The sequence below is a fragment of the Macaca mulatta genome, chromosome 2 (genome assembly GCF_049350105.2).
Source record: "Macaca mulatta isolate MMU2019108-1 chromosome 2, T2T-MMU8v2.0, whole genome shotgun sequence".
Lineage (NCBI taxonomy): Eukaryota > Metazoa > Chordata > Mammalia > Primates > Cercopithecidae > Macaca > Macaca mulatta.
The window spans coordinates 84670643-84683116 of NC_133407.1; the positions used below are offsets into that span (position 1 = coordinate 84670643).

Consider the following 12474-nt stretch of genomic DNA (forward strand, 5'->3'; position numbering starts at 1 on the left):
AAAACTTTTTGAAACAATCTTCCGAAAACTGTTATTTCCCTTAAAAGTGAACATAGGAAAGTTCATGAAATTCTTCACAGTCAGCAAAGTGGTACTGAGACTCAATATGAGAAGACTGAGTTATTAATCAGATGTTAAGAATCTCATTAATTATGGTTTTAAAGTCTCCTTTATAGGCACATAAAAGATACCTGTCTAAACAAATTTCCAAATGGCCAGGATACTCTTTAAAAGGTGATAAGAAAATGAGTTAAGAACGTTGAAAAAGTGCATAATGCCTAGTTAGGCCCAGCCTATGTTCACACAGTGAGATCTGAGGTGGCAACAGATGATGTGGTCAGTTTTCTGATAAGTGAGAAGGTAAGGCAGGCATTGCTTCAAAGAACCAGGCCTGGCCAGGCATGGTGGCTTATGGCTGTAATCCCAGCACTTTTTGAGGCCAAGGCAGGTGGATCACTTGAGGCCAGGAGTTCAAGACCAGCCTGGCCAACATGGCGAAATGCTGTCTCTACTAAAAATACAAAAGATTAGCCAGGCTAGTGGTGCACACTGTAATCCCAGCTACTCGGGAGACTGAGGCAGGAGAAGCATTTGAATTTGAATCAACCTCCACCCTGGAGGTGGAGGTTGCAATGAGCCAAGACCGCACCACTGTACTCCAACCCGTTTGACAGAGCGAGACTGTCTCAAACAAACAAACAAACAAACAAAAAACCAAAACCCAAAAAAACTAAAAACTAAAAAACAAAGGGCTAGGCCACAGGCAGATCACATTCACAGCACCTGACACACTGGCTCTGCTAGGCTAGCCATGCATGAGTGAGATGAAATAATGCTACACGGTGATGGTTCTGGTTAGCAAAGCTTTCCCTGCTTGCACGGGCCTGATGATGAGGGTAATGATGTGTGTGGGTTTTTAGGATGGTGTTTTGTTATGGCAGCCTGAACTGCTTAGAGATAGATAGATTTCTTATTAACAGAAATATAGAGGAGACAATTGAAACATGGTTGTGGAGAAGGGGTAGCTTTGTGGTAGGAACATCAGTAAAAATGTGCTTTTGTATTTGTAATGCATGGAATTGCAAATCATGCAAATAGATTAGGTGTTTTATAGCTTTTCCAAAATGCTGAATAATGTTACTGAGCAGATAAACTGCTGAACAGATGTTAAGTAGCTGTTTGTGATGACCCCCTTGGTTCCCCTTATAAGGTAAGAACATCAAATCAATGATATAACACAAAAGAGGGAACAGGAAGGAAATTCTTTAAAATTTCCAACTTACAAGCCTTTTGAAAAATATTAAAAGAGGAGAAATCTGCAGCCTTTATAGCCTGTTAATGAGAAGCTCTCTTTATATACTTTCAGTACAATGGCTTAAATTTTGTAAAATAGCAGTGTAATTCAGGTCTTATTTTGGACTCTTTAAGACTGAAAAGTAGAAAAGGCATATTTTTCCTGGATCGTAGAAAGAGATTAGATAATTTACCTTATGGCTACATAAAGATCAATTGCCAATGTTTAGAGAAGCATCCAGTTCATCAGTGTGGTACAAAGGCACTATCTTGAAAAGCTCTGAATTCTTGTGTAGGTAATGAGATGGTTATATGCAATAGCTCAATAAGTGAAATAGAGAAAACATTGTGCTTGCTAAAATTTTCTTATTGATTTGAAATGACAAATTCACTGCAATGTTGAATTAGATATCAGGAAGGCATAAAGAAAAGGTTCTTTAAAGAGACACTACTCTAATAAGTGCTTGAAATTGCAAAGTGTAGCATTATACTATGTTTTAGAAGAAAAGAAATAAAATCATTAGCTAAAATTTGCTTGTTTTTGCAAATGAGAGTTACTATGAACGTTTTCAAAATCCCCTAACACTTGCACTGTTTGCCATGTAAGCCTTATATATACTTCTAGAATTCTCTAATATTTGTACATTGGACAAATATAAAAGACTCATATACCTACATTCAATTGAGTGCTTCTAATAAAATCCAATATTGGCAAGATTCGCTTCCCCATTGTCTCCATTTGTCTCACTGTATCTTCTCTGGTCAGACCGAAAGGTGTTTTATGCTCTAAAAATTGTAACAATAAACTTTTATACTATTTTCTCCAGACTTCCATTTCAAAATGTTTTCTTTAGCAAGCTATAAACGGATATCTCAATATTAATAGATACGAAATCTTTAGTATCGAAACTAGTCCCATCCCTAGACCATATGTATAACAAAGAAAGATCTATGGGGAGAAAGGCAGAGGAGACGCTGCCCTTTAGAAACTATCATTTATCTCTTTTGTTGTGTTTCTTGATTGAGAGATCTAAGAGACAGCCTATAATGATTCACCGATCTCTTCAGAGTCTGTTTTTCCTGAGTTGTGAAAAAATGCGTCATAAATGTGTCTGATTCTTGTCTTGTTCCTCCTAGGTATTATTCAAGTGTGCAGATCCATTGACTTTGAATGTAGCTCGAAGTTCAGATAAGCCTCAGAGGATACAGTGCCAGACAAAACACACATTCTTAATTATGTGGTTAGAGCTGCAGGAATAAATTTAACCTGGTCATGAATTCAGCCCATAAGTTTGAGATTTCAACTCCATGCGAATATTTTCTTGATTTTTGAAAGTTTCAACTCGGATTACTGAACACCATTTAACTGTGATACTCTCCAGGAGATCTAAACTCTTGGCTAATTACATAAGAAAAGAGGGGAACCGACATTAATACAACGATAGATAATACAAGTAATTTAAGATTGTCATTGGCTATATTTTTGATTTCATATAGCAGTTTCATTGCATAATTTTCTTCTACCTCTGCTAATTGATAATGATGAAAACTAGTATTCTTTAAGTGCTGTATGATTAGTCGTTGATGATAGAGGTGGGTGGGGTAAGATGATTAGATGATTAGAGTCAGAGGGTTGGCATTCCAGGACTGTGTGTATTCTTGGGAGAAAGATTTCCTGGAACCAGAATTCCAAGTATTGTTAACTAACCCACAGAGAAGATTAGAAGGAGTTAATTTTAACTCAAACATTTTTTGGGGCCCAAAACTCATCACAGGTGCTACTACATGCTAGACCTTGTAGGTTCAGATGATTTACCTGTGAATATCGGCAGCTTCCTGCTTGATATTTTTTCCAAAAATTTTCCATCTTCTTTGTTTTTGAACCCAAGAGTCAAGAGATATTGTTGGGGAGGAAAAGATGACCAGTCAACTGTTTGAGGCAACATGTGGAGTGTCTGAAGGTCTGAAATATGACAGAAAAAGAACTAAGAGGCTTTGTTATGGTTTTAATATGTTTAGGGTTTCCCCCCCAGATTTCAGGAATTGTACATGGAAAAAATGATAACTATAAACATGAAAGGTATGAAGTAAAATTATATGTATCAAAAGGTCGAATAGATAACATGTCAAAATCATATTTCATTATACTTTTCTTAGTAATCTAAGCATACACAAAGCATAACAATAAAATATGGCTAGATCACATGGTCATCTTTCCTCATCTTCAGAATAACAGACATTCAGGACCAGCTCACATGCTTATTAGTTTTTAGCTGTGACTATTTACAAGAGACTTTGATTTTTCTTTTTCTCTCTTTTTTTTTTTTTAGACAGAGTCTTGCTCTTGTCGCCCAGGCTAGAGTGTAATGGTGTGATTTTGGCTCACTGCAGCCTCTACCTCCCAGGTTCAAGCGATTCTCCTGCTTCAGCCTCCTGAGTAGCTGGGATTACAGGTGCCCAGCACCACGCCCAGCTAATTTTTGTATTTTTAGTAGAGATGGGGTTCCACCATGTTGGCCAGGCTGGTCTCAAACTTCTGACCTCAGGTGATCTACCCGCCTCAGTCTCCCAAAGTGCTGGAATTACAGGCGTGAGCCACTGAGCTCGGATGAGAATTTGATTTTTCTCTTCCTAGCTTAAGATATATTTAAAAAAAAAAAGGAAAGAGAAAAATTACAAGTGAGAATTAAAATATAAAGCTAATTAATTTAGTTACCATCCTTCATATAGCCATAGGAAGAAACTTAAAATGATAAATGCACTGACTATTGTAATTAGACTTGGAAATAATTCGTGTCATGAAAATGGTTCTAAAACAGATTCAATTCTTAATGACCATAAGAGCTAATGTTTACTGAGTACTTATTTTCTATTCGCCCCTGTTCTAAGAGTTTTGTGTGCACTGTTCTTTCAATTCCACATAATAACTTCACAAGGTTGGTGCTGTTGTCCTCACTTTATGAATAAGAGGTTGAGGGACACACACGGGAAGTAACTTGCCCAAGAGCACAGCTCCAAAGTGGGCAAAGCCGGATTCACAACCAGGTAGTCTGACTCCAGACACCACAGGCACAGCCACTGCACCCTTCTTCGAGATTGCTTTGCACTAGGTTACTTTTGGGGTAGGGATAAAGGCCCACCTTACAGATGATAAGACTGGTGCTTCGAGAGGTTACAAACATGCCCAAGATCATGAATTTAGCAAACAGAGGGACCAGAATTGAAAGCCAAAGTACAAAGGCTAACCTCTTGGGGGCCTGGAGGCAAGATTCACTTAATTCATTTCCATTTTGAGTAACAAGGCTTTGGTTTATTAAAATAGATTTCTCAAATGAAGGATGGTGAACAGAGAAGTTTAATAAGCCCTCTTTGTTTAACACTACCAGAAAGGGGAAAAGGCAAAATCCCAAATATCATTGAATGATGGTTTAAAGGTAAAATTTTAATGTAGACTCAGAACTCAAATGGTAATGGTTCAAATATAGCCTTCACTATTTGTCTGTAATACTTCTTTTAAAAATAAGATAGTACACCATGAGTGTGTTTTTTAACACCATCCCCCTTTTTAAGCCACAGAACCTTTTGTCCAAACTAAAATTTTCTGACAAGCCTAATATTAAAAGCCAACAAAAAGTAGGGACATTCTGTTTGAATCCTGGCACACTGATCACCCACCCCCACTACTGTACTCTGTTCTATACCCTACTCACAGACGCCACCTCGAGCTTCTCCACAGAACCTCCGTTTTTCAAAACACAGTTTGGAAAACACTGCAGTAAGTTATTTGTCACAGTTTGGTTAAGTAAACAGTGTGTGTCTGTCAAATTGAGAGTTAAAATATATGCTGATTATTGAAATAATTAAAATATCACACAATGCCTTTTAAACACAAACACAGAGCAAAAACATATTAATGAACCCAAGCAAGCGTTAGTTTTTCTTTGGTGACTTAGGATCAAGGTCACCCCTTAGTGTTAATGAAGGCTAATATTCATCTGGTGCTTCTTCTGTGCCACACACATTATCAGGGTTATCTTTTTCAATCATGGAGTGGGGAGCAGGGCATATTATCAGGCCCACCTTACAGATGATAAAGCTGGAGCTTCCAGAGATTACAAAGTTGCCCAAGATCACACACTGAGCATAAGGACCAGAATTGAAAATCAGGCAGCTGGATGCCAAAGTACAAAGGCTTACCACTCAAAACTATCCTTGTGATAGTCTGGGGTCATAGTTATAAAAAATCGATGGGAAACATTCTATAGGAAGGCCAGTAAATTCTCTCTATCTAGAAAAGTATAGCAAATGCTCAAGAGTTCCCAAACTAACAGAGTGACTTTTAGGCATCTTAACATACAGATTGCAAGTATTAGATGCTGCTGCTTTTTTTTTTTTTTTTTTTTTTTTGAGATGGAGTCTTGCTCTGTCTACTCAGGCTGGAGTGCAGTGGCACTATCTCGGCTCACTGCAAACTCTGCCTCCCAGGTTCAAGCAATTCTCCTGCCTCAGCCTCCCGAGTAGCTGGGATTACAGGCACCCGCCACCACACCCAGCTAATTTTGTATTGGTGTGGTGGGGTGTGTATTGGTTTTGAGATGGGGTTTCTCCAAGTTGGTCAAGCTGGTCTTGAACTCCCGACCTCAGGTGATCCACCCACCTCAGCCTCCCAGTGTTGGGATTATAGGCGTGAGCCACTGTACCCAGCCTTAGATGCTTCTTTAGTTGGTGGTTGTGTTACAAAATGGCTCTTTTTAAAAGGATGGCTCATTTTTATAAACAAGGTAAAATGTGATTTCTGCTTTTCAATTTCAAAAGTGCAGGAAGTTTCTTTGCTTTTGAAATCTGCAGCTGATCATCACAGACACGCCTCTCTTTGCAAGTGAATACTATTTTGTTGAAATATTAGCAAGGGCACAGCTTACTAGTTTTACTGAAGTTTCCAATAACTGGATTGTATGAAAAGGCAGCTGAGTAACCTCGAGATTTGGCATTTTCTGGTGCCTCATTATTGCCAAAACCAGCCTGATGTTTGAGGACTCGCTTATGTAGATAGATAGCCTAAAGACTTTGAGTGGTTTACCTCTTCTTGTCCTTAAATATTTGATAGATAAAGAGGAGACCAATACTAATATTGGCAGTGATTAGACGGAATAGAAACTAATGTTAGTACTATACTATGGCTAATTTATTATAAAACATGCTTGCAAAAATGTAAATATTCTCTGTTCCTTCTGATCCTATATGCTTCATCCTGTGAGTATTTGACCCATTATTAACTTACAGTTGAAGTTTTAAAATGTAAGAGGCTCCTATATACATAAGGTTAAATTTAGAAAAAAAATGTTTTTCAAGTATCATTCTTTTACCATTTGTATGCAGGGTAAATTGCTGTTGTATGAACATTTAGCCTAACAGGTGGTCTATGACCCCAAATGACAACACACTTACCAGATGTTGAATCTCATGTAACATTAATTTGAGTGCTAATTGTTCTCAATTTTGTGCTTATAAACCTCTACCTATGTCCAAAAAGCTCTGTGCCTCTGATGGAAATAACAGTTAACCAGATTATATTACCCTTCTGTAGGAAAGTAGAATTGATTAAAAAATGTCTTCTTTGCTCCTGTCATGTCGAAAGAAACTTGGGAGAAACAGATCTTTTAATGTATTCCTTTACAATTTATCCCAATTGGAGATGAAATTTATATGACTATGACTGAATTTATTATTAAAAAAATCAGTTTGCGTGTGTGAACAGCTCCAAATTTTTACCATCAGCAAAGGGGATGCTTTAAAAAATAGTATCAAAGATAGATTATGCAGATTAAATTTCTCACAGAAATATAATCCTTCAATTTCTTTTCCCCCCAGACGAAAGATGTCAAACTTTCACTGAAAGAGGTAAACAGTTTTCCCTTCTTCAGAAACATCTTATTGTACTACGGAAGGCTGAAATTGACCACCTTGCAAGTCCTCAAGCTATTCTGGCTTCTTGACTTTTTGGTATTATTGTCCCCTCCTTAAAAATCATCTTCCTGGAGTTCAGCAGTAGTCTCTCTCTCTCTCTCTGACACACTCACACACACACACAGACACATGTTCCCCTTTCTCCTCCTGCCTTCTCATTCAGTGCTCCTCACAGCTGTCCCCAGCTCACTGATATTCTCTTCATACATACACCCTTGGGAATATCGCTAGTCTTGTGTCTTTGGCTACTATTTTTAACCAAAAAATTGAACATCAAAGCTACAGTCGCAGCTGGAAATTTCCACCAAATTCCAGCATGGCATTTCCAAATACCTACTGGGACATTGCTATTTGCTCATAACTCCAAAAGTTAGTTAAAATAGAGCAAATATGTTCTTCCAAAGTGATTTTCATAATCTCTACTTCTCTTTTCCTTTTTCTTTCACCAGCCTGTTATGAGGATAGCCATTACTCACCCAATTATTCTGCTTAAAAATTTGAAGCCATTGTTGACTTTTCTTTTCTCTTACTCCCCATTTAGTGAGTCTCTCAAAAACTAATTAAACCTGCACATTGCAATACATCCCATATCAGCCTGTTTCTTTGCATTATCATTGCTATTGTCTTGGTCAAATTTCTCATCACATAACATCTGTATTATTGAAGAGTTTCCCCACCAGTCTCACTGCTACTAGTGTTGTTTCATGCCAATACATCGCTACGTCACCACTCGATGACTATTTTTGATACATCACCTGCCTTTTTCACTGTCACATCCTCCCTCAGGAACTCTGGGGACTTTTCCTTTCCTGGCATTCAAGGCTCTCACCAGTGTGCATCTACTTCACAATCTATCCATTATTCTTACATTTTCTCTAGTATCAACCTTTATAACCAGCTCTGCTGATTTCACTGCCTGTGCTTATCTGGCCTCTGAAATTTGCTTGTGATTTCACACTCAGAAACAACTACCTAGTCTCCTCATTTTTTCTTTATTCTATCTATCACTGTCCTTCCAGATATGTCTAAGTCCCATCTAGCTCATAAAGGGTTTCCTGAATATTACAGTATTTTCCAATCTTCCATTCAAACTCTTTTTTTTTTTTTTTTTTGAGATGGAGCTTCACTCTTGTTGCCCAGGCTGGAGTGCAATGGCGCAATCTTGGCTTACTGCAGCCTTTACCTCCTGGGTTCAAGCGATTCTCCTGCCTCAGCCTCCTGAGTCACTGGGATTACAGGTGCCTGCCACCACACCCAGCTAATTTTTGTTATTTTTAGTAGAAACGGGGTTTCTCCATATTGGCCAGACTGGTCTCGAACTCCTGACCTCAAGTGATCGGTCCGCCTGGGCCTCCCAAAGTGCTGGCATTACAGGCGTGAGCCACCGCGCTTGGCCTCAAACTCTTAAAGAACATTTATATTCACTCCAGAGTGAATCTCCTGTTTCATGGGGGCATGTCTTAACAACCTGACAAATCTTAATCCCCTTGAAGATTCCATCTTGTTTGTTTGTTTTAATTTCTGGTTTTTATTTTTGCAGACAGGGTCTTACTCTGTCACTTATGCTGGAGTGTAGTGATGCAATCATAGTTCACTGTAACCTTGAACTTCTGGGCTCAGGCAATCTTCCTACCTCAGCCTCTAGAGAAGCTGGGATTAAAGGTACATGTCCCTATGCCCAGTTAATATATTTTTGTTTAATTTTTAGTAGAGATGGGGTCTTGCTATGTCGTTCAAACTGGTCTTGAGCTCCTGGCCTCAAGCGATCCTCCTGCCTTGGCCTCCCAAATCACTGTGATTACAGGTGTGAGCCATGGTGCCTGGCCACATCTTTAAATTATCTTCACGCCTCAAGCAACTAGCAGATGCTCAATCAACATTTGAATTTAAACACACATTTGAATTGAAAACACACATTCCCAAATCTTGAATTTTTAATGGTCCAAATAGGAATAGAACTGCAAAAAATCAAAACTAATAAAATATCTAGAGCTTCTGAGATATGATTTATTTTCTGATACTAAACTTAGAAAAAAAAATCACATTGTCTTTGTTCTTCATTTTGCCTAAAATGGGTTCTGTTCACCTTATGAAGGGTGAGTGAAGTGAAATAATTTGTACTGGGTGACTCAGTAGAGTAGATGCTGAAATGAACAGAGCAGCTTTGCTTGGATGGAAAAATTAGTTTCATAGTTGGCTTGCTGCAGCTTTTTCTTTGGGAAATATGAACTCAGTCACAAAAGACTGGATTAATGGGGAGAGTTTGGCTTAATGCAACCATTGGCAGCGCCAGAAAAACATCTGCAAAAATGTAAAATATAGACTGTAGATGAACAGACTCATCTATATATGTGAGGGATAGCTGTATTTGTTATGTAGTTAAATATCCATAAAATACATTTTAAGCTCTATGGAAGTAAAGCACTAAGCATAGACACCATTGTTGTCTATATTTTCTCTTGGACACCTCATCCTAACCACAGCCAACAGATCATGAAGGAACATTGCAAAGCAGTTTCTTAAAAAGAAAAATCATAGAGATTCAAAAACTCTTTTAGAAAGATGCAGATTTGTTGGGTTCTATCATTACTTTTCTAGAAGTTTCATTTTATCCTCTATTTTCTGGTGTCTGTGTAATTTCCCTGCCCTTTGTCCATAACAAAATGTTCTAACATTTAGGTTAAAGCAAAATCTCATTTTTGAAGGCCCCAATTGTTTAGTGTGAGATAGGACCATGTAAGTTTTATATGACTCTTTTTTACTGATCAGTTTCAGACTTTTGTTTCTATAGTACCTTCATAATGCCAACACTTGGTCATTACTTCTTTCTCAATCATGTTCTGAGTTTTATTTTGTACTCTTTTGAGTGCTAATACTTCTATCTTGGAAGTTATCCACAAATTCACATCAGTAAAAGGTGTAAAATAGCAAAAGGTGGCAACTTTGAAGCAAAGTTATTATTATTGCCCCCCATAAATAATAAAATGGTTTCTACTTTTAGAAACAGATAGTATATTTTGAGTTTTGTATTTGATGTCTGAGAAAGTCATATGTATACTATATAGATAATAAATTGTACAATAAATTATATTTCCCTTTGACCTTCATTGTAATTTCAGAGTTATAGACAGAAATAGAAAAAGCTGGTTTTCATTCCCACGATTCCTAATTTTCACTTCAGGTTGCTGGTCTACTTCTCCAAGATCAATTTTTATATATTTAAGTTTTCTCTTGCAACACACATAGAAACTTAGAAAGACACATAATCCCGCAGGAATTTTACACACAGTTCATTTCTCTTTCATTTGAAATTCTTATTGATTCCAAAGTTTTATGTTTAATGAACTGTACTGGATCTTTATTCTGGGCTTTATTACACTGAAGCTCCTTGATCCTACTTTTATCAAAGTAGACTAGAGACAATACAAACATTAAAGTATGGCTATTCCTCCTCAATATTTATTAGACTCACTATCATTGAAATAATACAATGTTGCTATAATTCCAATAAACTGATGTCTTGTTGCACTGTCTGAGAGTTGGAATGATCACTGGTTAATTGGCAATCTGGCATGCATTTCTCTCCTCCTCCCCTTATTATTCCTTGGTTAATTCTCTCACTCACCTCCTACTCTAAAAGTGAGACCCAAGTGACAAAGTCAATAAATCCATGCTATTTCCCTCGGTCCCAGTGATTGGTTCAATCATAAGCATATTACGCAGTTTGGGCCAAAGGAAAAGAGTGGGCTTCTGGAATTGTGTGGAAGGGGCACTCCTGTTCCTTGGTACAGGGAGATTTGAGATCTGTAATGACATTTGAGAATGTTGCTATTTTATTCAAGAACCTAGCACTTGAGGGCATGGTAGAATTAGTGGAACACCGGGTAGAATTTGAGAATAAATTCTCAAGTTGACTGTGGAAACGGAGTGCTGAGAGACAGTAAGTGAGCTATTGGTTGGATCAAGCTCTGCTTAAAAGCAGTCCCACCTGTGGATCTTTATGTTATGTAAGTCAATGTGTTCCAATGTGTTCTGCCCCTTTAAAACTGACTTCAGTAAGTCAGTTTGAGCTGTGGTTCCTACCACTTGAAACAAAAGATTCCTCATACAGGAGTTTAGCTAGTAGTTCAATATATCTTACACATAATATAGGATCCTTACTATAGTTGAGATGTAAGACAGAGATGAAACTGTCATGTTGAATTTCTAGGGAGAAAGTTTTTCTTATTTAAGAAAAATAACAGTTGGGGGATTTGGAATTATTACTTTTTACAGCTAGCACAAATGTAGCAATATTGAATACATCCTGGTGATGCCATTATTACAACATTATTATAATATTATCACTGGTAACTAAACTTACATTTATAAATATAATAAAAATAATAAATGTTTAACATAATCTTTCTTGACCTAAATTATAATTACTATTTTCCCACTTTGGGTTAAATTCTACATCTCACAGAAAATGATTCTTTGGTAGTTAATTTAAAAATTGTACAATAAAAGTCATGTGATCTCAAAGCCTTAATTTTCCTTTCTATCTGGACTGGTAACCTATTCACTTGTTTGTTTGTTTATATTTCCCTTTGTTCTGGAAGTGTAATGACTTGCCTTACATAAATTAATATGAGATAAGAAAAAGTGAAAAGTAGCATGTTTGAAGAAAATAGATCAAAAGAAAAATTAAAAATAGATGATGAAGCCATAAGTAAGATTAATACACAAAATGTATTTTATGAAATCCTGTATATTTGCTAAAAGAGGATCAAATATGTCATTCACAATGTTCTTAATTAAAAAACTTCTATAATCACAGAAAAGCACAGTGATTTCCTTTCCTGAGAACAGAGACTTTCTTTTTTGCTTTTTGTTGAAATTGGTTTATAAGTACTACAACTTTTCATGTAATAATCTGTATTATTAATGATAACTTAAAAACAAAGAATTATCATGTACAAAATTATTACTCATGAATTATCATGATTCATAAGCAAATAATCTTATCAGAAATTTCCTGCAGTTAACATATATACCAATTTTGAAAGCAAGGCTTTGATTTAGAACTTGAGATGAGATGCTGCTTTATATTTGGAAATCTAAAAGAACAGACACCTTGATATATAGATATTAGATATTGCTATGCACTCTTCACTATTAGTAGTTAGTTTGGTTGTGATGAAACAACTTTTAATCTGTTTTATTCCTGTTAAC

At 36.8% G+C, this 12474-nt stretch overlaps 1 protein-coding gene across 1 annotated transcript in view; it reads right to left on the reverse strand.

Moving 5' to 3' along the window:
- Window positions 1-12474, reverse strand: part of SPATA16 (spermatogenesis associated 16) — a 269610-nt gene that overhangs the window by 39954 nt on the left and 217182 nt on the right. The window contains exons 7-8 of the mRNA XM_077991689.1: window positions 3110-3256; window positions 1970-2079 (exon numbers count right to left, since the gene is read on the reverse strand). Of these exons, the coding sequence (XP_077847815.1) occupies window positions 1970-2079; window positions 3110-3256 (257 nt within the window). The remainder of the gene's footprint in view (window positions 1-1969; window positions 2080-3109; window positions 3257-12474) is intronic.